Below are 27,544 nucleotides of genomic sequence, written 5' to 3' on the forward strand. Positions count from 1 at the left end.
CCAAGCTAGCAAAAGGAGGCGCCAGAGTCTATTGACGTGATTCTGGACTTCTTGGAGAAAAAGAAATGCAGAGCAAGCTGCTGCCTACTTTTTGGGGACGACGGTGGCCTCTGGCCTAATTAGTTTCTCCCTTGGTGGTTCACCCACCAACTCACCACACCCTTCCCCCAGCCAGTCATGGATGTCTCCCTCCTCCTCTGCTCATCTGGAAGTTATATTTAGATGTGAAATTCTAATGAATTTTGTTGTGAAATGACTTTTATGGAACAACTTCTCCATAATATTCTCAAGCCTGGATTCCAAAAACGACTTATCTTCTCAAACAGGGTTACTGGTATTTCCATATGAATTTATTGCCTAAATGCTGTTAAAAGGGACTGTCGGAGACACAATACAGTAGATTTAAGTTTTAAGTTCCTATGGAAGATGTTGTGTTTTTTTTTAGTGACTCCCCTTACAGCAGATAGAGCCTCTCGTGGCACAGTAAGGCAGCAGACATGCAGTCTGAAAGCTCTGCCCATGGGACTGGGAGTTCAATCCCAGCAGCCGGCTCAAGGTTGACTCAGCCTTCCATCCTTCCGAGGTCGGTAAAATGAGTATCCAGCTTGCTGGGGGGTAAAACGGTAATGACTGGGGAAGGCACTGGCAAACCACCCCGTATTGAGTCTGCCAAGAAAACGCTAGAGGGCGTCACCCCAAGGGTCAGACATGACTCGGTGCTTGCACAGGGGATACCTTTACCTTTACCTTTTACCTTACAGAAGATTAATTTGGGGTGGTAATAATGGATGCTTCATTCCTTATAAGAATGGAATGTGAGACATTAATTAGGTGAACACATGAAACTGCCTAATACTAAATGAGCCCGTTGGTCCCTCAAGGTCAGTACTGTCTACGACTCAGACTCTCCAGTGTTTCAAGCAAAGATCTTTCACATCACCTGATCCCAGTTGGAAATTTTGGGGATTGAATTTGAGATCTCTTGCATAGCCAAGCAGATGCTCTACCACCGAGCCACAGCCCCTGTCCCCTGCAAGGTTTTTCTATGACGTGGACATTTCCAGAGATATGTTGGGTATGCTTCTTTCTCTACGTGTCATTAATGGCAGCCTTCCTAGGCCAGGTCAGAAGCAACAATCCTCCTGACTCCTTTCTTGTTCTTTAGAATCTGCATACCTGATGTTTGTTTACCATACATTGTCACTTTAGTGTACCCATGTTTACAGCCAGCACCCATGTTGGAAGCTTAAACAATTGAGAAAACCTGAAGTAGTGCATGGGCTACAAGGTGAAGAGAGATTAATCATCCAAAGCTGTGAATCTTTTCTGGGACCACTCCCTCAGATTCTGCATGATGTATGGAAGTTCACAGGCTAATAATCCTAGAGACCCCTGTGTTGACCACTAGCCATGGGATCTGCAAAATCGCATTACCAAAGGAAAAAAACAGAAACGACTCCCCAGAAATTTCAGCTGAGGCAGTTCCCTTAGAGAGCAGCAATTACCTATGTGACAAGTGGAGAAACTCTCTCTCTCTCTCTCTCTCTCTCTCTCTCTTTTTTTTGCATTCAAACCATTACATTGTGCCTTTGAGATGCTAGGTTTGTTTCTAGGTTCACTTGAAAATCCTGGACAATCTGATCTGAAGACATCTCACTTCAGAATTATTCATTCAGGAGTCTTTCACAGGGATAGAGAAATTAAGGAAACTCTAGCCTTTAGTCAGCTTATTTCTGGCCTGTGAGAGAATGCAAACGGGAGACGACAGAGAGGGGATCTGATAACCATCTTCAAGTATTTAAAAGCCTGCCATGTAGAGGATGGAACAGAGTTGTTCTCTCTTGTCCCAGAGGGACAGACCAGATATAGTGGGATGAAATTAATTTAGGAAAAATTCCGTCTAAACCTGGGTTAAGTCTTAAGCATTTGAAGCAATTATCAACATATACTGAGAACGGTTAATTTCCCATCAGTAATAGGAATGTGGCTCATATCTGCTTGGCTTCTTGATCGCATACTGTTGCTGGACCAATTCTAACGGCTTTGATAGTAACGTTTCCTGGATGCTAATTGCAGGTTACATACTATTTATCCTGAAGTTCTTGGTTTCCAAGCATTTATTTGTTATGTTAATGCCTCTACCATTCCAGGTTTACAATTAAATGAAGGGTTTTAATAAGTAGGTAACGTTTTTGAATCAACATCGTATCTGCAGCAAAGGAAATCAAGCTTTTTGATTGTACAACAGATCAACCACCCAGTGTTAATAGTATTACAATTCTATGGACAGAGTGCTTGGTTTCCTAGTTTAAAAAAGAATTAAACATTTCAAAAGCCCAGCAAGATGGAAACTGATCTGACTGATGGACTGATTATTCTCATGTTGTTAAAACTCATGTTTTCTGCTTTATAATTGGAAGAGAACATCAGCCAGCTGAGTCTTTCAGCTGACAGGTAACATGAAAGTGCTTTCCAACAGCTGCCCTCTGTACCACCAAGTTGCAACCAACGTGTGGCAACCACTGCAAGGGGCTTTCCAAGCCAATGAGAAGCTACCTTCCTCTGCAGAATCTTCCCTGGCAGTCTCCCATCCAAGTACCCACCCTGCCTAGCTTCTGAAATCTGACGAGAATGCACGAACTCCCATAAATTGATAAGAATGTTGAAAAATGCAAATATGTTGTGTTTAGTTTCGCCTTCTCACCAAGGAATTCACCAAGGAAGTTTTTTTGTTTTAAATAGGTCTTCTATCCAAATTCTGGTCAGGGTGCCACCCTAACATCGTTTCTGAGATGGCAATGCACTGGATTCCTTTCTGACCATTCTCCGGCCCTAAGGAAATGTACCAATGGTTCATTTAAGGTACTGGCGTGTAACACAAACTTGCTCCTCCTTTGGCAGCTCTTTGGGTGATCTTAAAGCTGCTCAGGAATGATTTTGTTGTCAGGATGCACTTACTCCTAGTTGAAATGATTCTATCCATTTCAAATGGTCTAATGACAATTGGAGTCATGCCACTCCTGAGCCGTATGGAAGGGCAGTATAAAAATCCAATAAATAAATAAATAAATAAATAAATAAATAAATAAATAAATAAATAAATAAATAAATAAATCAAAATATACTCGTTACACTGAACTTCATTTCCTTCGGATGCTCTGGTATCTTATGCAGTGTTAGGAGATGCAAACCAATGAAAATGCTTCTCCCATCCAACACGTTTCCATAACTCCATATAAAATTGATTCTCCTGGCAGTCACAACCCTCTTCCAGGATGCCTTACAGAAGGAATCTCCAACTGTTTTGATAAGTGATTTGTAAGTGATTTGTTATCATTTTGGCAAATTTAGAAATGAAAAGGCAATTTGTTGCTTAATGAAGAAACTTTAAGATGGGTTGGTGTCCTGCAATATGACTTAATGCTAGCCTTTGGCAACATACTGCCCAGTGTCATTTTTCTTGAACTCCACCTGTCTTTAACTAGAAGAAATTATTCCTATGGGGGGGGAGGGCTTTTGTTCAAGCTTGTAGCATCGCTGTTTGAATGAGGTGCATAATGCACCATACTGCTACCTCTTAGTAACCCTGTTGGTGAAAAGAAGCATTTCTTGGGATCACAGCTGAATTCCATGAAGAATTATAGCTAGGAACAGAGCACAGCCTGAAACAGGATATTTCTCCTCTTTGGGTCTGTACCGTAGAGTGAGAACTTTTTAAGCTTCCGGATTCCTAATGTGTACTGGTTTTCTAAATAATGCAAAGTATAGTCTATTTTGTAAAGCAGCTGAAGCCCCAACGGCAATAGAGATTAGTATTTACTATACAGTTCCAATATTTTGTTTCCCCCATGCCAGAGCTGCGGGGCATTTCTCATTAGCTGAAAAGCAGTCTGCCAGGATACTGACATGTTCCATGCTGAATCCAAAACACAAATGTTCTACTTTGACTTCATGTAGGCTGGGCTTCTCCCGTTGGTTTGCTTATTTATTCTGCAATCTCACGGAAGGTTTGCCAGCTTTTAGAACGGCCGTTTCAAGCCCAAAGTTGAATTGAGCAGAAGCAACGAGATGCCAAAATTGTCGTCAGCCGTTTGGAATGGAGACAACTGAGTGCTGGTCATCTGCTAGAGAGCACACACACACAAAATGCAGGAAATGAGAAATTACCAATGTGAACGGCCCTTAATATTTTAAAGTTTCCAACCATGAGGAAATGGCATTGCTGAGAGGGTATCTTGGTGAGGCTAATGTTAGACCGTATGTTGTATTTAGATTCACTGAAGTGGTAGAAGGATTAATAGGAAAAGCAGCAGGTGGCTCAGACTCAAAGCTGTTCCCAGGAAGAGTGAGTCGTGAGACTTCTTCCCTTTGCACTACTACAGTGTTCATGCTACTGAAATAAACTTTAAAGGCCTTGCACTGTGTGCCTGTAGAAACCATGCCCCATTGCATGCGGTTTTATACGGCTTCGCCCCATCCACTTTCTGAAAACACCCAGTGAGCACCAGAAAAAGAGTCAGCTAGTGCCATGGTGCCCATGGACACCATGTTGGGGACCCCTAGTTTAGATTATCATGGAATCAGTCAGACTCTGGAATGAGTATAGAACAAGAAAACAGACCTCATGTGGACTTGGTTATATCTGGTGTTCTTGTACTGATTAAGAACAGCATCAGTATCTATCTCTGGTTCAGTGGCAGATGACTTCCAGCTCCTACAAACAAGCTGTACACTCTTCTATGAGTTTCAGGTATATGTGCCGCTGTCAGCCCATTAACTGAGCCTTGTGTGAGAGAACGAACAACGTCCAATTAGACAATGCTCAGCTATTTATTGGACCCCAAGGATAACAAATCTTCTATTTCTTCTGGAAGTTCTTAATGTTTCCACAACTGCAAGGGTGAAAATGAAGGACTTGCTGAATTTTTCATATTATATTTTAGGGAACATCAGTATGATTTTTTTGAAGTTTTTTTTTAAATTACAGCAGTTTATGCAAAACTGACAACAAAGCCATCAACATTTTGTACATTTTTTTTAAAGTCACCATTAAAACTTGACTCCGTATTCCGAAATACTAAACAGGCGCTTCACAGTTCTGTTATTATGGATATGGCAAGAAGTGACTGAAAATCCCGTAGAACCACCGGACTGGCGCTGCTTGGAGAAAAAGAGCCGATGGGTTATCAGTTGTTGCCATGATTTGCAGAGGTAAGGCCGGTAGTCTGCATTTCCCTCGTCCTGCAGTCTTCCTGAGCTTTCGGCAGAGTTCGAAGATTTCTGCATGATGGTTTGGGTCGTTGCAAACAAGGCTAGGTGATGCTGCCTGAGGAGAGTCTCGAGACACTGAACACATCGCCGCAAATTGGTTTCTTGCAGGCTGAGGTTGTCCCCTCCGTTTGCTCGGTCGATCCAATAAAAGGCCGACATGCTGTCAATCATCAGGAGACAGAGGGAAGGGTGAGAGCAAAGCATGTTTTCCAAAGAGTAAAGTGTGAGCAGCAGCTGGGCGCTGCTGTTGCAGGTCACAAGGAAAAACCTCCCCAGACATTGCTTGATCAGTTCCTCGGAGCTCTGGGACAGCTTGTGTTCCAGAAGGGTCACCAGACGCAACATGTCAAAGTGGAAGTCGGTATCGATAAAAAGCAAACTGACTTCCAAGCCCCCTCCTGCTTTTGGAAGAACGCAGCGGACAACAAGGTGGTAGAGCATTTCCGTCTTGCCTGTTCCTTCTGGGCCGTGGAATTCAATAACATCTCCTGTGCAACAAGCAAGAAATGAGTTTTAAAAAAATCCAGAAAGACAGCTGTAACTCGGAGGCAAGCGCAACTGGCCAGTTTTCAGTTTTAACTCAAGTCCACATCTTTTTGTTTCCGAAATCTTTCCTTTGCTACGCTGAACTTTCAACAGCACCACGTTCTGAGCTAGAGTAAAAAGTACATGGAATTTGGGGCCTAAAAATTCCTCCTGATCTTGCTGAGTTAAAAGAAGAATGCTTTAATGGAAGGATGTTCTGGGTTTACAGTATTTGGTGGTGGAAATGTGCTGTCAAGTGGCAGCCAGTTTGTGGCCTTGCAGAGTTTTCAAGGCAAGAGATGTTCAGAGGGTGCTTGACATTGCCTTCTTCTGTGTACTGACTCTGGACTGCACTGGTGGTCTCCCATCCAAGCACTAACCAGGGCTGTCCCTGCTTAGCTTCTGAAGTCTAACAAGATCAGGCTAGCCTGGGCTATCCACATCAGGGGATTGGCAGTAAAAATAAATGCAAGTTCACACCAACATGTTTTGTATCCAAGAAAACCCTTTCCCAAACTATTATTTAGCTTACAGAAGTTGTTATTGTTCATGGAAGAAAGGAAAAACAGGACTACTGTAAAAATGCTCAGATTACAGAATAAGAAGTTATTCTAAATCTCATACACTTTTCACATAAATCTTTAAGTCCTTCAAAGATACACTCTCTTAAAAGAAACCCAATGCATTACAAACTACTTGAGGGGAAGCAGAATTAAATGGGTCAGTATACAATGGAGAGAGAAATTAAAATATACATTTCTGAAGGTTCCAGTCTTAATGCATAAGGATAATGTTTTCGTGTTTTTTTAAGGTCCACTGCATAAAACTGTACAGATGTACTGCAGGTAGGGAAAGGGGTAAACTGCATGTTCAAAAGGGTCCCTTATCAACACCTCTCTGCATGTAGAAAACTAGCAGAAGGCTTGTTGCCACATGTATTTCGAGGCCATACAACAATGTGAGGAATTAAGCATCAAATCGGCATATTTTTTGTCTCTGATTTGGCAATTTACTTGTACATCCTTTAGAGCAAAGGTCGTCAACCTGTGGTCCTCAAGATGTTCATGGACTACAATTCCCATGAGCCCCTGCCAGCGTTTGCTGGCAGGGGCTCATGAGAATTGTAGTCCATGAACATCTCGAGGACCACAGGTTGACTACCCCTGCTTTAGAGGGGGAAATGTGTTTTACCGTGAGTGGGATATCCCTCTTCAGCAAAAAGGTAAGGCTCCAGCTTTTTCAGGGAACTTCTGCCTTCAAGTCGAGCGAGCAGCTTGGAAACAAACAGAAAAGCAATTGTTAATTTAAAGAACAATGGATCCAACAAGCTAAATGTCAGAGTCGTATCCTAAGCACTGTGAACAGAACTAGTTTTGGGAAAGAGAAATTTCCAATTCTCTCTTCAGGCTGCCTTCCCTAAAACACATCCTGTGGGGATGAACTGATCCTTAAGAACAGTATAGTATACTGTATTGCGGGGGGGGGGGGAGTAGAGGGAAATGGGTGCTTGGACAGGGATGTATGTATGAAAGATAAGCAGAACCCTGGCAATAGCAGGCCTCCCTTGCCCAAGCAGAAGGTGATAGAGCAGGACATCTGGAGGGCCGCAGTTTGACTACCCCTAGAGGATCTATCCCACAGATTTTACAAAAATAATTACCTAAAAGTTGTTTTAAAGCACATTTTTGCATATACAACAACTGCAAGAAGTCTTTCAGTCTTCACTCCAGAATCAATCCTGTTCATAAAACCTTCCAATGTATTTGTAGCAAAAGCAAGCACGGTATAAACACAATGCACTCCACCCTCACTGAAGATGTTTCCATTAAGCTTATTAGTTTTATTGATTTCTGTGGAGTTTTGCCAAAACTTGCTGAAAGCAGCTGAGAGTATCCAAGGCACTCCATTAGAATACGCAATCCAACAATAAAGCCCTAATGGCACTAGGAAGAACATCTTATTATACGACATTAACACAACAAGGTACTTATTATAGAAGGTAGAATAAAAGGGCTACTTCACCTGGCATAAAAAACACACCGAATCACAACTCCTTCCTTAAAAGGTAGGTCTTGTGTTGCTTTTTACAACCCTGAATACTGGTATTAAAAGGGCACACAACCGTCTAGCCCGGTGGTTCTCAACATGGGGGTCAGGACCCCTTTGGGGGTCAAACGACCCTTTAACAGGGGTCGCAGCAGGGCAAGCAGCTAAGCCGGGAGGGGTGCCATCCACACAACAGCCTTGTGGGGCAGATCAAGATACAGTGTTTGTCTGTCTGGAGCAGCAGAAAAGAGTGAGATGGGCATGGTGGGACAAGAGGTAGAACTGGACTGAGAAACCCCGGGAAAAAACCAATTTATATACAGTCATGAACAATGGATCTTCACGCCATTGGTCAGTTTCAGTTTAATTTCTGTGAAAGAACACTTGCATAATTTTATGGCTGGGGGTCACCAAAACAGGAGGAACTGTATTAAAGGGTCACAGCATTAGGAAGGTTGAGAACCACTGCTCTAGCCAATGGGTATTGCAGCTTGGAGGCCACTACTGGGAAGATCCTGCAGCAGTTCACCACCAATCTAACTTCCTGAAGACGATTGCAGCAAAAATTCTCCAAAGCTTTGCAGAGCTGATTCATTTATTTATTTAGAATATTTCCATGCCACCTCTTCAGAGTTCTGCTCAAGGCAGCTAACAGTTAAAAACAACAGTATAAATAATAACCCTTTCGACATAAACAGTATAAGAACTGCAATACCATGCAGACCATTAAAATACCTTCATTAAAGGGATGAGATCCCCAAAAAGAACAGAAATAGATGCCTGTCCCTTTATTAGAGGCTTAGTGTGCAGCAACGGGCGGCTGAAGGTTCTCATGACATATGAAAATAGAAATCCTTGGTAAATAACATCTCATTAATTCTCTGTTAAAAGGAAAAGGACATTTTTCTCCAGGCGTGTTGGCTGAGTCTAGAGCTCAGAGGATGAAAAGGCTCACATGGGGAGTACACAGAGAAGTTAAGAGCCAGCACTTGGGATTTGGCCTGAAAGTTACTGAAGGCAGATGACCTCATCTCCTTGACGCTAGCAGGGAAGGGGGGGGGGGTCTGCATCAGCTGCCATTTCTGAAAAGTTTTTAAGGGAAGTCCATTGCAATTGACATAGGCTGCCTTTCAAAGTTAATGGTCTTGGTCCACTGTCTCCATCTATTACATTTCTACTCTTCCCTTCCTCTCAAGGAGTTCAGGGCAGCATATGCTTTTCTTCTTAACTATCCTGCGAGGGAGACGGGGTTGACAGAAAGTGACTGAACCAAGGTCAGCTTGTGAGATTCATGGCTGAGGAGTGATTAGAACCTGGATCTCCTAACACCTAGCGTGACCCTCAAACCATAATGCACACTGTCCCTTCTGAGAAAAATATGTCAAGAAATACTTCCAAGCAGATGAATCAAGGACAGAGTGAGAAGTGAATGGTGGCCCCCATCAGCTTCTCCAGCTGGATAGCCTACGTAAACTCAATCCCGTCATATCTCAGAAGCAAAGCAGGATTGAGCCTGCCTAGCATTGGGACGGAGACCTCCCAAGGATTTGGGTGGTAGTTCTTCTTTCTGCTCCTCATTGCTTTTCACAGAAAGCAGGGGTTTCCTCGCAAAAAGTGGAGGCGAACAGAAAGCAAGGGTTTAAATGGCTACCCCTGTTTTTTGCTCTTCACAAACTGCCTTATAATTGACAGAACATGGTCGCTTTCCAGTTTACAAAGCACCCCAAATTTGTCACCAACTTTCACTTGTGAGCCTCTCTGTGTGCATCCCTACTCTAGGCCAGGGGTAGTTAACCTGTGGTCCTCCAGATGTCCATGGAGTACAATTCCCATGACAATTCTCATGGGAATTGTAGTTCATGGACATCTGGAGGACCACAGGTTGACTACCCCTGCTCAAGGCCACCTGGATGGGCACCCAGCAGCCAACATATTCTGCACAGAATATTTCCTGAGGATCAAGACTCTCTGCAGCTGCTCTTCCAGCTGCTCTCTCCTCTCATTTTGCTGTTCACTCTTCAGAAGTATCTCACTCCCCCGACTATGAAAGCCTAACAAGGATTTTAATATAATAAAAGCTCACACTATTTTTTTTTTGCTCAAATAGCAGCAGGTGCATAGATGGAGAACTTCGTATGCAAATTATTATGATAATTAAGTAATAATGCACCTAGGTTTCTGGTGTGTGTTTACCTCGTAATTTTTTGAAGCAAAATAACGGCAGTCGTTTAGCATCATGCTGCTTGCTGTGGGCAATATCCCAGGGGAGCAGGCTAACAACTTCCCATTAAGCAATGCCAACAAAAGCCAGTCTATTAGCAGTTTTAAGCCAAATTGTTAAGAAATTAAACATGAATTCTGAGCACCCAGATCCCATTCCACATGGATATTTTAATCTTGCCTACCTAACTAGGTGGAAAGAGAAGGGTTTCGGGGAGCCAACAATCAGTATCTATTGATTTCATTTGGATCCTACCCTAAGGAACCTCTGGATCAACACACTTCTTTCCAGCCCTGCACCCATGAATGTAACAACAGGCTGGCCCACAGACATAAAGGAGATGAAGTCTTTCCCTTCCAATTATCTCCATGCTAGGGAAAGTTTCTTCTGCTGAAACTTTACATAAACAGCTGTTAAGTCACAAAGGCCTATAAGAAGGCAGAACCCCGTCACTGATTACTAGCCTCAGTGGCTAGGGACCAAATCACTCCTGGTTGGACTCAACTATACTGGCTCCCAATCTATTTCTGGGCACAATTCAAGTCCTTGAACTGTGCTGGTCTTGACTTTTAAAGCCCTATATGGTTTGTTTATTTTTAGACTTATATCCTCCCTCTCCCCTGGGTCACAAGGCTCAGAGAGGCTGAACATTCCATAAAACAACATACAAATAGGCATAAAACATACTTACAAAGAGCTAAAATACAATCCATAAAAATAGCACCCTAGCTTAGGCATCAAAATAAAGCAAGGTCTTTTGGCACCCAACAACTTTTGACTGCTGTCAATAATAGGCAATAACAGGCAATCTGGACCTGCAGGGTCTTCCCAGAATCGGGGAAGATCATGCAGGGTCCAGATGTAATCTGGCAGAGTGTTCCAGCAAGCAGGAGCTACCATTGCAAAAACTCTTGCCCTCATTTGGGATGACCTGTTTTGGGTGCCCCCACCTTCTAAGTTTAGGTGGGTGGCCACCCAGGAGAGGGCCTTCTCCATCATAGCACCAAAGGTCTGGAATTTTCTCCCAGTGGAAAGCTCTGCTCCCTTCTTTTGCTCTCCTCCGCCAGCAGTGAAGACTATTATATCCCACCCTTCCCTGGTCGGCTCAGGGCGGGTAACATCAGATTCAAAACAATATAAAACTAATTTAAGGCCCCACTGAGCCCTGATCTCACCAGGCAGGTCATTCCACCAGGCCAGGGTCTGTTTCATCTCGCATTCCCTCAACGAGCCCTCCTTGATAGCCATTTTTTATGTTTTGTATGTATTTTAACTCTTGTTTTTTTAACTGTACAAAAAAGTATGTTTCGGCCAGAGGCTGATTTTAATGGCTTCAAAGGATGGTTTACGATTTATGTTTTAAATTAGCTGCCTTGAGGACCGTCGTAAGGACAGAAAGGGGGGGGGGCACACATTTTGTAAATAAATAACGGCAATGGTTATACTCGATGGCGTTTAATTAATTAATACTAAAGTCCAAAGCAGCCATTTCCTCCATAGGAGTTGATCTTATTCCACTGGAGACCAGGATAGAATGGCGGGAGATCCCCAGGTGCCACCTGGAGGTTGGCAACCCTAGCTCCTTAGGGGGCCTCTGAGTTAGACAACACACACACCCCAGCTACGGTAACTGAAAGGGGACACACTTCCCTCGGGGAGCGCGTGCGCGACAGACTGGGGAGGGGGCGCCGCCCGCCGCCTCACCTGGGCTCCCGACTCCGCCTTCCCGAGGCCGTCCTCCATAGCGGCGGCCAGGAGCTGGGAACCGCTCCCCCTCAGAGGTGCCCAACGGCCTCGGGCCCCAGCGCGCACGCGCAAGCCACGCACCACCACCCGCAGCCGCGCACGCACGCGCACTGAACGAGCCACGAGACACCTCCGCACGTCCCTCCGCCCGGTCCGGCTGGTCCTGCGCATGCGTGTGTCGCGAGTCTCCCTTCTGGTTGCGCCGGTCTCTGAAGCGAGACTCGAGCCGGCTTTTTAAAATGCGGAGTGACTCCCGTATCCCAAAACAGCATGGGAGCGGTGGATGCATCTGGAAGGCTTACGCTGGGATAAATCTCCTTCAAAGGGTTTTTACGGGGCTTTAAAAACAAATTTAGAGTAGAAAAAGCTTTTTTGCTTTCATATATCTGGGGGGGAAACAGTTTCCAGTTCCTGAGAATTTGGGGCTTCTATAAATTGGTATCTCCTTTTGGTGTAACAAGATTCCTTCTTGTTTTTACTAAAACAGACTAACGTGGGTCGTCTTTTAGAAACCTCCATGGTCATGTGTTAGGCAGCTTCTAAGGATGGATCTGGTAGGTGTAAAATCTGAAGGTACGGGTTTAAAAAGCTTCTAGCTGTTGTGGGAAATGCAAAAAAGCAATCAAAATAAGTCGTGCGCGTTAATCTTGTTGATGTAAATAAAACCAGTATGAATATATAATGGCATAATTTAAAATGTAGCGTGTGTGCAATGTTTTGGATATCCCCAGAATACTTTTGCCAGCACACCAACAATTATTGGTGGAGTTCCTGCTGAAAAAACATCTCTGACAGCAGGAATAGGGAGATGTACTGCTTGAGATTTTGGAGAGCTGCAGCCAGGCAAAATAGATAGTTCTGTACTAGGCAGGCCATTTTTAACCACTATACCAAGCCCTGCTGCATCAAATCAATAGCAAATATAGCCCAGTGGCCTGTTTCACACAACAGTCCCCCAGGAAGACCACACGGTGTAGAGACCAAGACCCATCTAACGTCAGTACACAGGGTTTGCTGCCTCTGGAGGTAGAGGTTCCCTTAACTCACCATGACTAGTCGCCATTGATATGGACTTCTCCATGCATCTGTCTAATCCCCTTTCAAAGCTATTTATGCTTATGGTCGTCTTTGCATCCTCTGGCTGTGAGTTCCACAATTTCATTACTCGTTGAGCAAAGAAGAATCTCTTTCGACCATCCTGCACCCATTCCCAGTTGCAATGTGTGGCTGTGAAAGTTGGACCATAAGGAAGGCCGAGCATCAAAGAATTGAGGCTTTTGAACTCTGGTGCTGGAGAAGACACTTGCGAGTCCCTTGGACTGCAAGGCGAACAAACCGGTCAGTCCTAGAGGAGATCAGCCCTGACTGCTCCTTAGAAGGCCAGATCCTGAAGATGAAACTCAAATACTTTGGCCACCTCATGAGAAGGAAGGACTCCCTGGAGAAGAGCCTAATGCTGGGAGCAATTGAGGCCAAAAGAAGAAGGGGACGACAGAGAACGAGGTGGCTGGATGGAGTCACTGAAGCAGTCAGTGCAAATTTAAATGGACTCCGGGGAATGGTAGAGGGCAGGAAGGCTGGAGGATCATTGTCCATGGGGTCGCGATGGGTCGGACATGACTTTGCAACTAACAACAACAATATATATATAATATATATATTTAAAGGTACCAAGCATAAAAGAAAGTGAGCCAACTGAAGCTGCTGATTTGCACACAGATGCAGAACGAAAGGTGCTGGGAAGAGCATTATTGCATTTAGGTGATTATTGCTCACCCAGTTGCCACATATAATTAACTGATGTTTTAAATATCTCATGTGAATGGGGGGGGGGATTTTTGTTGTATAGAGCAGACTTTCCCCAGGGGGCTTCTTGCAGGAGAACCCGGATGGCTTAAGGGGCAGCTTTGACTTCTGAGCTCTTTGTTATTCACACCTGGGTGAAACCCCACAGGAAGAGCTATTTGTAGCTCCTTCTGTTGACATCCTCTCTTTCTGAATCCAGTCTGACCTCACCAGTATTGTGGTCAACATCAATATTATCCAGCACAGCCCTCAAACCAAAAGCCATTTAATTACTTTGCATTAAGCCAAAGCACCAACTTTTCTATTTCTCTTCTGTAGGTGGGATGTTACCTCCCCCCCCCAAAAAAAAAACAAAAAAGTTAAGAAAGGGGAACAGTCCAGTTAAGTTGTGATATGGTATTTGTACGTATGTATGTATTGATTTTATTGAGGCCATGCTAAAAGCCTTGGGTTTTTAACTTGATTAATAAATGCTGGTACTATATTTTAAAAATTGTGTTCCACATCTGAGCCACGCCACAAGGACCCAACTCACCTAAAGCATGCACACCATTAGAGCAAAGAAGTCTTACAAGAATTTCAAGGAAAAGAGTATAAGAAACTGAGTTAAGAGGGGACCTGCGACTGACGAAGGTCAAAGTATTAAAGGTCAAGAGCAGGCTTTCATGAAATCCTGGGGTTTTTTTTGACAGCCCTGGAAAGGTTTCCTGAATCGGTGGGAGATAGTTAATTTTTATGCATTTAAAATATTTTTGAAACATTTATCAGATGACATGACCATATATGTCATATCTATGTCAACCTTCCCCCCTTCAAATGGCTAATTAAGGGGCTGGACAGGGTAGGAAGGGGAGGGGCCCAGGTGTGCATGTCCACAGCTCTGCTTCCCAACCATATTCTGCATGATTGCATCACATTGGGGGTTTCTCAAAGCCTAAAGAATGTTTCAGGGGTTTCTCAATGGTAAAAAAGCTGAGAAGGGCTGTTCAAGAGGGTTTGTATGGGGAGGAGTCAGTCAAGAGCCAGGAGTTCTAAGGATGGTGATCAAGAGACACTTAAAGAAGTGGGGGAGAACAACTAGTGCACTGAAAGACACTGGAGAGTGTAGATAGGAAGGTGGACATGGGAGAAGCCATAGCTATTAGAACTAACCGCTCAATTTTTGCTCAGCTCATAAGGAGTGCTGAAGCTCCTGTTAGTCTGTGCCCAAGCAATAAACAGCATTATAGTGTTCACAGCTGTAGTTCAATTTCTAGAGACAGGTTCTCTGTTGTGGCTTCTGAGACGCCTCAGGCTATCCCTGGAGCTGCCTACAAGGCTGCCAGTGCACTGCCCTCAGGTTACACTCGCTGGAGCAAAAACTTAACAGTGGAGTTCTCTTCATCCCGGAGTAAGTTGTTTGCACCCTTCTTTTCATAAGAACTTAAGAAGAGCCCTGCTGAATCAGACCAGTAGTACATCTTGTCCAGCATTTTGTTGTCAGGGTCCTGTTGGCTGGATCCCATGGGTAAGTGTGTGCAAATAACCAGAGATTTGCTTTAAATATATATATCGTTTATTATAAGGAATTTAGAAGAGCTGTTTTTTTGTACCCAATTTTTTACTGCCTGAAGGGATGTCAAAGTGGCTTACAGGTGCATTCCCTTCCTTTCCACACCAACCACACTGAACATTTGACATTTACTTTTCTGCTGTCGATTGGTCAGATTGGGAGGGGGGTTCTGGGGGCCCACTGGATATTGTCAGTTCTCTGGCCTCAACCAAATGCCTGGCGGAAGAGCTCCATTTTGCAAGCCCTGCAGAACTGTGCCAGCTCCGCCAGGACCCGATTCTCCTCTGGGAGCTCATTCCACCAAGTGGGGGACAGGACAGAGAGGGATCTGGCCGTGGTTGGGATAATTCAGAATAGTGTCCTTGGAAGTGACTACAAAAAGCTCTGGCTATGAAAACCTGCAAGCAGGAACATTCTGCATAGCACAAGTTAATGCTGTTTTGCTTGACACCCGTACCACGTAGTGGCCAACCAGCTCCCCTGGGTGGCCAACAACAGGGCACAGAAGCCCTGATTTTGCCCCCGCCCTGGTGCAGGAATCCAGAGGCTTTGTGCCCTTATAACAGGCAGTGGATTAGTAGCAGAAGGTAGCAGGCCAGGTTAGGTTGCCCACAAAAGGCAGCATTTGAAGCTGAATGCTGCCTGCCGAGAAATGGAGCATACCGGCTTCTGACTGTCTTCCAAGATTATGTGTCAATCCCCACTGGTCCCCAAGAAGGATACTTCTTTCCGATGAGTCACACAGCAAATGTGGGTCATGAGTGGTGTTGATGGGAAAGCTGTCAAAAAAAGGAAAGATTGCATGTTGGTGAGCTACAGAGTTCTGACACCTCTGCGAATGACACAGGTTGCTACAGACAATGGGCAGTAGATTCCAAAAAGAAATGCTTCTTCTCACAGCGGGTGATAAAAATGTGGAATTTGCTGCTAGCGATGGTCACAGCCATAGACAGCTTCATAAAGGGATTAGATTCATGGAGGATAGATCAGTATCCATGGTGACTAAAGGAAACCTCCATGTTCAGAGGCAGTCAACCTCTGGATACCATTGCTGGGAAGCAGCATTGGAGGAATGTCTCAACTTCTCTGCCCTGTTGTTGGCTCTCCAGAGGAACTGGTTGGCCACTGTGTGAGACGGGATGCTGGACTAGATTAGACCCCTGCTCTGATCCCGCAGGGTTCTTCTTATGCTCTTATGTAAATGTGCCTAAACACAGTCCCTGTTTTCGGGACCCACTTCAAGCACCACACATGACATTGTGAAGATGTGAGATGATTTCAGAGTCACCCATCCCTTGTGTAGACCTTCTGTGACTGGAATTCCAGATGTATTCATATTTTGGGACTCTAAAAAGGCAGCCCTAGAGGGGCTTGATATGGATTGGGGCTGTAGTGAGGGGCTAATGCCACTGCCTTCTGGACCAACTGCAGTTTCCGGGTCAGGGATAAGGGAAGGCTTGCGTAGAGCGAGTTACAGAAGTCCACTCTAGAGGTGTCGCATAGCTAGGTATTCCAGGGTCAAACAGGGCACTAGTAGTTTGGCTTGACAAAGATGGAAGAACGCCAGCCACACTACGCTTGTGATCTGCACCTCCCTGGTAAATGAGGTGTCAAAGATCACACCTGGCTGAATGTGCACGTATAAATAAGCTGCACTCCATCCAGGATGGGTAATCGTGCTTCCACAGATGGTCCTTCCCTACCCAGCTACAGGACCTCTGTCTTTGAAGGGCTGAGTTTCAGATGACTCTGCTTAATCCACCCTGCCACTGCTTCCAAACATCTGGCGAATGACTCCGGGGTTGGTTCTGGGTTGGCCGTCCATCAGGAGGTAGAACCGGGTATCATCGGCAGACTGACGACACTCTAGTCCAGGGGTAGTCAAACTGCGGCCCTCCAGATGTCCATGGACTACAATTCCCAGGAGCCCCCTGCCAGCGAACGCTGGCAGGGGGCTCCTGGGAATTGTAGTCCATGGACATCTGGAGGGCCGCAGTTTGACTACCCCTGCTCTAGTCCAAACCCTTTGAGAAGCAGGGCAAGAGGGCACATAAAGATGTTCAATAAAGTCGGGGAGAGGACCGCACCCTGCGGAACTCCCCAAGGGAGCTTGCAGTGACCCCAAGTCCTACCCTCCTTCCACAACCTTGGCCCTTGATGATGATGAGATATTAGACGCCTGACTTCACTGTGTCCCATTTATGTTCGTGTGGCAGACTTTCCTTTGATTGTTATTTTTAATCCCTTTTCAAAATTAAACTTTGAGCGATCCACTCTCTCGATGGAGAATGTTCAGCCCTGTAATGAGCGATGTGCTAAAATGGATCAATGGTTCAAAAGCCCATTAATAACTTGACAGGTGGTGGTGGTGGGGAGGGGAACAGGGAGAAAAGGACAATGCCACGTGAAACTCAGTGGTTTTCTGTTCACAAAGGCATAGGCAAGGCTTTATTTTATAATGGGCGGCAGCAGTTCAAAAATGACGGCTCTGGCAGACAAGCACGTTCCTCCTAACTCCAGCCCACCGCAAAGTAGGACGGCTGTTGTGAGCTACACGCGGCAGAAAATCAATTGTACCCGACATTACAGGGCTCAAGAGCTGCTGCCTTTTCCTCTCCAGGTGAACTCTTCCCAAATGCCTGCTCTTGTAACAGGCATAGCCAATTAATATAGTTTTGGAGGGTTGGTTTGTAGCAGAACAGCTCGCTTCAAGCCCAGGAGCGCTTTAGAATTTCACAAATTTGCTCCTAGCTCTGACCTGGTGGAATGAGCTCGTGGAAGAGCTGAGGGCCCTTACGGAGCTGTCAGAGTTCCGCAGGGCCTACAAAATGGAGCTCTTCCACCAGACCTTTACTTGAGGCCAGGCTGTGGAGGATCTGGGGTCCCTCCTCAGGATGTCCTGAACATCTAGGGCAAGAGCCCACCCCCCACCCCACCTTCCAAGGCCGGCCAGGTAGTGTGTGCAGAGGGCGGGCTATCCTGGCCAGCACCAGAGTGGTGGCTGGGGAGGGAGTTAAATAGGTAACTGTATTTTTGCTGATGTTTTTATTGGAATTTTTATTGTAAACTGCCATGAATTGGCCTGGCCCAGGAGTGGTGGTTCATAAACCAAATAATAAAATATAATAATAAATAATACATAAAATGGTTGCGGGTAGAAATACATACATACATACATACATACATACATACATACATACATACTTTTATATTCCACCCTTCCCGAACACTCAGGGCAGGTGGCAACATAAATCAACCATCAGTAAACATATAAAATCATATATAAATCCCATAAATATTAAAATATTCTATTTCAGTAGCCCCCAACAGGAATTAAACCCGGCCCTCCAGATTTGAAGCCGCCACTCTTAAGCACTATACCATGCCAGCTCTGAGTGCTTTGCAAGGGTGGAATATGACACTCCTGAATCAGACAGCAGTGCAACTGGGAGAAAAAGAAATTCATGAAGGATGTACATTGAGCACCAGTGGAGGAATGGGATGAGCTTCAATAAGTGGCAGAAATGTCTCATTGATGCATTATTTATTCTTACCCAACTTAAAGTAAAAAAAAAAAGTGGTATAAAAAAATTCAAAGGAACAGTAGTATTGCATGATGCTTCACCCTTCAGTCTGTGAAATACATAACCTATGATGTGGCCATGAATCTAGTCTTGAGCAGAAGTTTATCTCATAAAAATATCTTAATTTTTTTAACCATTAGCAGAACAGACATCATAACATACCATATGGTGACACTTCCCTTAACAATATCCAATTGACATTTTTGTCCCACGTTTTGGAGTGCTGCCTAAGTACATTTGCAAATAGTTTAGTGCTCTGTTGAAGATGAATCTACTCCCAGAATTCCCTCTGCAATCTTTTATTTATGTCTCGTACAAACGTTATGTTCAAAAAGAAAAAAGAAACAGATGTATATTACTTTGTGGCATGCCCTCAGCGGGGATTACTAAACCCCTGAAAATTTTAATGCTAAATTTGTGTAAAAAGGAAAATCGCTCTTGAAGATCACAGTCTATAGGGACATGCTTAATAATTTATTCTCCATGCTTTTATCCACTGGCGGAAGAGGTACACTTGTCTACCCTATCATTATTTTATATACTTAAAGAACAATTGGGGCAAATGCTATCTTTCCAAATTAAGAAATAAATTGTCATTAATATACCTTCTTGCGTGCCAAAGTTTAGCCATGAGATGGGTTCAAAGAGAAATTCATAAGAAATTTACATTTCATTTAAATACAAATATGAATATAAGACTTGTAACATTGCTGGCTTACATTGCTTTGTTACCATCTAGGACATTAGATATGCACCTGGACAGCTGATGGGAATTAGTATCAGGCTGTCATGTTTGCTGTGACATTTATCCGGTACCCACTGAATTTGATGGCTCAGTCTGATACAGAAACAGATGGGCATCCCCATCTAGCATCATGTAACAAATTGCGGCTAAACCAGTATTCCTTGGCAGAGTTTAAATATGCAAAGAGTTTCAGAGCACAGCACCAAGCTTCTTAAAAATAAAATTTTATTTGGAAAATAAACAACTTGGTATAGAAAGAGGAGAGAGGGGACTGTCATCCCTATGGGCTGGAAGGTTAGGACTATTCTAGTTAGCAGCAATTACCACAGCTTCAGTACTATAGGTATTTAAAAATGAGATTTGTCACAGCCACCCCTTTTTTGAACTGTTCAGTTGGGAAATATGTCTCCCCCTTTTGCTTTTCAAAATAGAGTCATCCCAATCTAGTGCCAACTTAAAGACCAATGAGGTTTCTAAATTAGATTCAGGTGGGTAGCTGCATTGGTCTGAAGTGGCAGAACAAACATGAGTCCAAAGGTACCTTTAAGACCAACACATTTTTATCTACGGTATAAGCTTATGTGTGCATGTGTGCTTCCTCATACTACGGGACAAAAATCATGAGAGTACAGATATAAGGAGAGAGTAAATTAGTAATAAATTAGTAAACAGCGTCACAACAAATATGCAGCATGATAACGAAGATTGGATGGTTCCTTGCTAGAATAACAAAAGCTGCTCTTGGGGTTCAGTTGCTGGTCACAAAACCATGGGGGAAATAAAAACGTTAAGGATAGTTGTAAAATATGCAGGTTTGTAGGAAGAACACCCAGCCACTGGGCAAACCAACATCTCTTTAATAACGATTTCAGCTGTGAGTACATGTTAAGGCAGGCGGCAAGAAGACTGAGAAACCCTTCAGAAAACCCCTACTTATATACACAATTGGCACAACAGACTCAGGCAATTAATGGCAAACCCTTTCCCAGTTGTGGAAAGAAGTAATTAAAAGAGAGGCAGGGGGTTTTATTACCATTATTCTAACAAACATTTGGAAACTACCCCAGGGGCAGACTGAAACGATTGCACAAGACGGCCTGCAGCCCCCACAGCCCCACCCTCATGGCGCCTTGACTCTCCCGCCCCACGCCTGAGGCCTCGGCGACGCCTGGTTGCCGAGCAACCACGACGCACGCGCGTCAGGGCAAAAGGCCTCCCTGTGCCCCACTCCAAAATGTCTCCCTAACGCGGGTTTCCCCCCCCCCTCCTGAACGAATCACGTGGAGAAAGGGACTTAGCGCAGGCGTGCTGAGCGCGGCGCTGTCAGCCCGGCCGGCAGCGCAGAGGTGTTACTTGCTGCTGCTGCCGCCGGGGCTGCAAGGAGGGTCCCCTTTCCCCCCCGCCCCGGAGATGGCGACCCGGCTGCTCCCCTGCGTCGTGGACGGCGGCACCGGGTGAGTGGCCAGTGGCGCCTTCGCACCGGCATCGCTGCTGCTGCTGCTGCTTGCCCGGCGGGGACTTCTGCAAAAGCGGCGCCTGCTGCAGGAGGAGCCAAGCCGACCCCTTCTCCCCCCGCCACTGGCACTGGAGAGGGGTGGGGTCTCTCCCTTGCCCCCCTTGGGGTCCCCTGGGAAGCTGTTCCCTCTATCCCGAGCCTGGTCCCGCCTCTGGGAGAATCCAGCCTTGGGCGGCCCCTTGGCTTTGCGAAGGCTCCTGACTCCCAAATGACCTCGCTTCTGCCTTAAGGCAGCCAGGCTGGAGCACAGCCCGTTTGTGCTCGGTGGATTGGGCCCCCTGGGCGAGCTCTGCCCGTGGGAATGCGGGGAGCCACCCCGGGGGCTTAGCTGGGCCGCCCACCCCCGGCCTCCTTTTCCTCCTCCGGCCCCCCGGGTTTCTCCCCCTCCTCTTGGAAAAGGCTCGGGGTGGATTTAGGTGGCACGTGGCCCTGGGATGCGGGACCCCTTGCCCCCCCCTGACGCTTCTCTGCCCTACGGTGGCCATAGCTGCTGCAGGCTGCACATGAACCCTGGCTGGGAATCCCGGCCATAGGGAGCCCCGGTATACCAATGTAATAAATAAACACACGATAAATAAATAATCAGCCATGCTAAAGTCATCCTGGTACATCTGAAAGTCAAACGTGTAATGTGTGAATGCTGGGAAACAGGTTGTCAAAATGCCGCCTGGATGTTATGTGTTTTAAATAGGGGATAAATGGTTTTTATGTATTTTTATGTGGGGTATTATATAATGTAACCCGCTGTGAGATGGTTTGACGCATAGCGGCGGGTAATAAATCCAATAATAATAATAAATGGAGTGGTTTTGGAAATATACATTCTTCACAATCTTGGAAGGCACCCGGCAGCGTGCCAAGAATACTGTTTCGGTTTAGGAGGAAAGTTGAAGTTTTTTTTTAAAGCGCACATTGTCTCAGAGATTAACCTGCAAAACAGCTAGAGTAGCATGGGAGATTCCTGTAATCGCCGATGAAATCATCTTTTAATTTGTACTAATAATAACTTGCCTATGCTGGGGATGAGGTACAGCTGATCCCATTTACTCTTGTGCAGGCACTATCAAGAGTTGGTACACCTTTTGAAATTCACTCTTGTACACAGCTATTGGGGAATTCCCCGCTCTGCAGTGGAAGCTTGCTGGGTGTACTTGGGCCAAGGCTTAGCCTAACCTACCTCACAGGGTTGTTGTGAGGCCAATACAGTGTCATTGAGTTTGGCTTCCCAAATGGGGAGAAAGGCAGGATGTACATGAAATAAATAAATGAACGTTTAGAATACCTTGTAACGGGACAGCTCACGGTCCAAACAGGGTGGATTGGATTGGAAGACATTTGGGCATGCAGAATTTATTGCACTCTGGCATTTTGAATATGCAAAAAACCAGTAAGTCCGATCAACATTTCCATTCGAAGTGCTGGGATTTGTGCTTGGGGAGAGCATTGACCTGAGCTGCATGGTCCAGGCTAGCCTGATTTGGTTTCTTTAAAATTTTATTTTATTTATTTATTTATTACATTTATATACCGCCTTCCCTTGTGGCGCAGGGTGGTTTACAGAGAACATGAAACCGCACGGCTTATACAAGATGGTTTTGTTAGCTGCATCATCAACGAAAATAACAACCTCAGCAATTTCGACAACAATTGGTTACTGTTTAACTGTAACGTTAACATTTTGATCACGACCCTGCAGAGTAGTCCGATCAGGACTTTCCTCGATGACATTAGATCTCAGAAGCTAAGTCTGTGCAGAGGCAGCCAACGGCAAACCGCCTCTGATTGTCTCTTTACTTGAAAACCCTACAGCAGGGGTAGTCAAACTGCGGCCCTCCAGATGTCCATGGACTACAATTTCCATGAGCCCCTGCCAGCGGCAGGGGCTCATGGGAACTGTAGTCCATGGACATCTGGAGGGCTGCAGTTTGACTACATCTGCCCTACGGGATTGTCATGAGTCCATTGGCCCCTGTCCACCATAGTTCAGCTGTCCAATGTTCTATGGGAGCTGTGTGCTCAGAACCTCATTCCCACGCATAAGGGAACATGATCTGGATCATGACCATGCCGCGCAGGGAAAGAGGGGGGTTATGTCTGCCTCCATCTTCCCTTCACCCTCCCATCTTCCCTACCTGAAATGTCCCCAGGAAGTTAATTGCTCTGTTCTGGAAACTTGTGTATACCGATGGCTACAAATCCATCTCTCCAATGGGACATATTGCAGTTTCCCAGGGTCATCTTAGGTCATTAAAACTGGGGTCACAACTGAAGCTCCCTCTCCCAATGAGCCCTGGCCCCAATCCAAACCAGGCCTGTATGTGCTTAGAAATTAATTTCTAGGCCTGTTAATTTGCAAAAAACATGAGGACTTAGTAGTTTATGACTCAGCCTTCAGTGATTACTGTTAGCCCCGGACAAGAAAAAAGAACCATCTTTTTTCAACTTTCGAGGCTAACAACAGCGCAGGGGGAAAATGGAATGTTTCTCTACCTTGATCCAAATCAGGGGACCCTTTGCAAATGCAGAGAACTTTCAACATAAGTGGAAAAAAGAAAAGCAGCATTTTTCTGTAAGTTGTTAACAGTCCAGCATTTAGAAGGAATTGAGCTCTCCTTAAGCAGATATGATAGCTTGCATTACAGAAGTTAAAATTTCTGCTTCAGCCACCCTCCCCATCTATGGAAGGACGGTATAGAAATCAAATAAATAAATAAATCTTGTTCCTAGGTTTCATACATTGCCCCCCCAATATAATTGAAATCAATATAGTAACATGTAGGATTTGATCTTCATTTTTAATGCATTAGAATAAATAGCTCAGACTTAACAAGTCTTTTCCAGGTTCGTTTGCCATATGTCTGCAAGCAGCCAGAAATGCAAATTCAAATGTCATGTTTTTATCCATGCAGTGGAACAGTTCCACAAACCCGCATCAGATCTCAGATTTTAACACTGAGATTCTGCTTTTGCTTCTAGCAGGCTGGCTACAAAGAGCATTACTAACCTCCATCTTTTGATCAATTCAGATTAAAGACAGAGAGAAGCGCCTTACAAAAACATTATCTCCATCATTTGGGATAAACACCCTGATAGGATCAAGAGCTCAGGTAGATGTTACAGGTAGTTCTGCAGCTAGATTTCACAGAATTGTGGTCCAAGGGGCTACTGTACTAGTCTTCTGGAGAGAAAAAAACACAAATCTTCTGGCATCTCACAATCTAATGAAGGGAGAATAAATATTCATGAGTCTGATTTCACTTTAGCAGATATTAACATGGGCTCTGAAGTTATTTGTAATGCACTCTGATCACAGAATCGTAGAGCTGGGAGGGGCCATACAGGCTATCTAGTCCAGCCCCCTCCACTCAATGCAGGCTCAGCCTAGCCTAAAGCATCCAGGATAAACATCTGTCCAGCTGCTGCTTGAAGACTGCTGATGGTGGTGGGGGAGCTCCTTAGGCAGCCTGTTCTACTGTTAAAACTACTCTGACTGTGAAATCCCCCTTTGATATCTAGCCAGTACCAATCTTCACATAGTTTAAGCCCATTACTGCAGGTTCTATCTTCTGCTGCCAACAGGAACCTTTTTCTGCCCTCCTCCAAGTGATACCCTTTCAAAGACTTCAAGAGATCCGTCCTGTCCCCTCAACCATCTCTTCTCCAGGCTGAACATTCCCAAGTCCCTCTGCCTTTCCTCACAGGGCTTGGTACCCCAGGCCCTGGATCATCTTCATTGCTCTCCTCTGTACCCTTTCTGAAGTGAGGCTTCAGGTTGATTCTGGGCTTTTTCTGCACACAATAGATAATGCACTTTCAATGCACTTTAGAATGTTCTGCACAGGAAAATCCAGCTGCCAAAATACATTGAAAGTGCATAAACCTATGTGTGCAGAATGGGCCCTGGACTCCAGGTGGGGTCTGACCAATGTGGTATACAGCGGGACTAGGACTTCTTGCGATTTTGAAGTGATACCTCTGTTGATACAAATGAAGACTGCATTGCCTGCTCATATTTAGCTACTTCTCTCTGAAAAGTTTTGGGAAATTCAGCTCTCTGCCTGAATTGCATCTCGCTGGGGCCTAAGAATTTAGTTTTCAATGACATGACCATCTACAACAGCTGCTTCCAACGTGGTTTGAGGGTGCCCTGGTACCTACCGGTACCTTTTGTTTTTGGAAAATAGGTGGGCCAGGTGGATTCTTGCCCAGATGGTCTTCTGATTGCCCTGCTGTGCTGATTACAGAGTCTTTCTGACTCCTCCTCTCAGCAAATGTTCACAAGTCATCCTTCTTCTCCCCGTGTGGTGGTTAAGAGCAGCGGCTTCTAATCTACCAAATTGGGTTTGATTCCCTGCTCCTCTACATTCAGGAAGCTGGGGGACCTTGAACAAGTGACAGTCCTGTTAGGGCTGTTGTAACCAAGCCTCAGCCTCACCTACCTCGCCGGGGTCGGTAGTGGGGAGAGGAAGGGAAGATAATTGTAAGCCGCTTTGAGACTCTTTCGAGCGGTAAAAAACAGGGTATAAAAAACAATTCTTCCACTCAATATCCTCTTTGTGTGGCTGCCTCACTGCCCGCCCCCCCCCCCCGTTTTGTGGTTGCATCCATTACCCTGTCTCAGAATTTCAGGTTCAAAGACATTGGGGACCCTTGGTCTAAGATCTCTTGCCATGTCTAGTTCTGTCCATGAAGATGGGTTTTGGAGATCACTGTTGGATATAGAGTAAAAAGGTGACTTCCTAGGTATGTTGTAGGAATGGTAGAGGACAGGAAGGCCTGGAGGATCATTGTCCATGGGGTCGCGATGGGTCGGACACGACTTCGCACCTAACAACAACAGGTATGTTGGGCATTAGCTATTTCAACCTTTTATATATACTACTATATACAAAAAACCCAAACAAGGTTCTTTTGAAAGTATTAAATGCCTAAGTAGACAGGTGCCTTACCCCCCCCCTCCCACCCCATCTTTGCAAATAAACTTAGCAGGTATTGTTTGTACGTTAATGGTGGTTCGTTTCCCAGGGGGCAGGGGGTTCGCCTCAGCCTTGTCCTCCGGTATATAATAACCAATTATCAAAATCATAGTGATTGTAACAGTCCTCGTCAAGCCCAAAGCATCCTCAAGATGCGAACCCTGCAGGCTTCCAGCAGGGAATAGGCTGACAGAAGACATGTGTGTTTCATCTGTGGAATCCAAAATAGTTTCGGTAACTGCTTGATCCTTGGATTAACAGTTATTTGTCCTACAGCTAATTCCTCAAGTCTCCACTGGAATATTTACCCAGCCTCCTTGAACGATTTACACACAGAACATATTTTTAAAAATAAGTTAACATTATCTGTGAATTAACCGGCTTACTAATTACCGTTTTATTGAAATGTCTAGAGACTATTTTTCTTGTTTGGAAAAGGCCTCCCAAACAGGCATACAAATCCAAACTGCCAGAAATCCAAAATTGGGTTCAAATTATGGAGTGTCAAATGAATCCAAGAAGCAGATCTACAATTTAAAGAAGCATTTCAAATATCCTTATCTATTGTTGTTCCTTTATATATTTATGAAACAGCCTAGGGGGTGGGATGTGTCCGGCTGTCCAAGTTGGAATAGGGCCAATCAGGGTGCAGCCAGATTTGCCCTGATTGGCCATGCCCCTCCAGCTCCTGCCCTCCGTCCCTGGACTCTAGCCTCTTTGCTCTCAGACGACTCAGTGCCTGGAGCCAGCAGCAGGTAAGGGGAGAGGCCCTGGGCAAAGGGTCGTGGTGTAGGGTCTCCTAATGAGGCCCTCTTGACCTGCTGACAAGGGCCTCCCGGCCTGCTGATTGCTCATTAAGGACTGCTAAGGAGCTGACTAGCTGACTCCTATGGAGCTCTGTCCCGGCCCCGCTAACAAGCTGCTCAGCCCCCACCTGCCCCACTTGATCTGGGTGCGAGTTGCTGCCCAAGGCCACCTTAAGCTGCCTGGCCAGGGGAGGGTCCCCTTTCAACGGCCTTGAAGCTAGTATATATATATTAGATAACGCAGCTAAAGCAGAAGAACACACATTGCAGTTTTGTCGTGTATGTTTCCTCTCTTGCTAAGACAAGTTTCTTTAGCGATCAGTTTACATGCTGACCTGGATTCCCACATGGGACCGGGTGAGCTATTTTAAGACACTTGGGGAGGCCTCGGTGGCATTAAAATGGAACTGCCTTAAGAGGCACCGCTTGTCAGCTGTCGGTTTTGGCATGGTGTGGTTTCCCAACTTTGAGCCCTGCTGGACACCTTCTGTCTTGGTGGCTTCTTCAAGAGTGAAATGGAGCAGTCTGCTGGAGATATCAGATCCAGACTCCACACTCATAAGTCAGGCCACGATGCCCTAAGCAGTTCTGTAAGCTTTAATAGCAGCGGCCAAATAACATTTTTAATACATGATATTTAACAGTTTTTTGCATGACATACCCAAAAAGCATGTTGAAGGCTTTCACAGCCAGAGTCAACTGTTTATCGTGGGTTTTCTGGGCTGTATGACCATGGTCTGCTAGCTTTAG

General features: G+C 45.2%; 2 protein-coding genes across 4 annotated transcripts in view; one reads left to right on the top strand and one right to left on the bottom strand.

The window, feature by feature from the left end:
- ACTR3B (actin related protein 3B) overlaps window positions 1-27,544 on the top strand; it is a 63,879-nt gene that overhangs the window by 21,225 nt on the left and 15,110 nt on the right. For 2 of the 3 annotated variants that reach the window (XM_077302837.1, XM_077302834.1), the window contains exon 1: window positions 20,794-20,950. The exons of the other annotated variant lie outside the window; for it this stretch is intronic. In XM_077302837.1, the coding sequence (XP_077158952.1) occupies window positions 20,907-20,950 (44 nt within the window). In that variant the 5' untranslated portion in view covers window positions 20,794-20,906. Of the gene's footprint in view, window positions 1-20,793; window positions 20,951-27,544 lie in introns of those variants that run through there. 3 annotated transcript variants of the gene reach the window in all.
- XRCC2 (X-ray repair cross complementing 2) lies at window positions 4,812-12,006 on the bottom strand. Its single transcript, XM_077303375.1, has 3 exons — window positions 11,768-12,006; window positions 6,988-7,069; window positions 4,812-5,759 (listed from the first exon to the last, which is right to left on the bottom strand). The coding sequence occupies exons 1-3, from the start codon at window positions 11,978-11,980 to the stop codon at window positions 5,050-5,052; spliced, it is 1,005 nt and encodes a 334-aa protein (XP_077159490.1). The 5' UTR covers window positions 11,981-12,006; the 3' UTR covers window positions 4,812-5,049.

The sequence above is a fragment of the Paroedura picta genome, chromosome 11 (genome assembly GCF_049243985.1).
Source record: "Paroedura picta isolate Pp20150507F chromosome 11, Ppicta_v3.0, whole genome shotgun sequence".
NCBI classification, from domain to species: Eukaryota; Metazoa; Chordata; class Lepidosauria; order Squamata; family Gekkonidae; genus Paroedura; species Paroedura picta.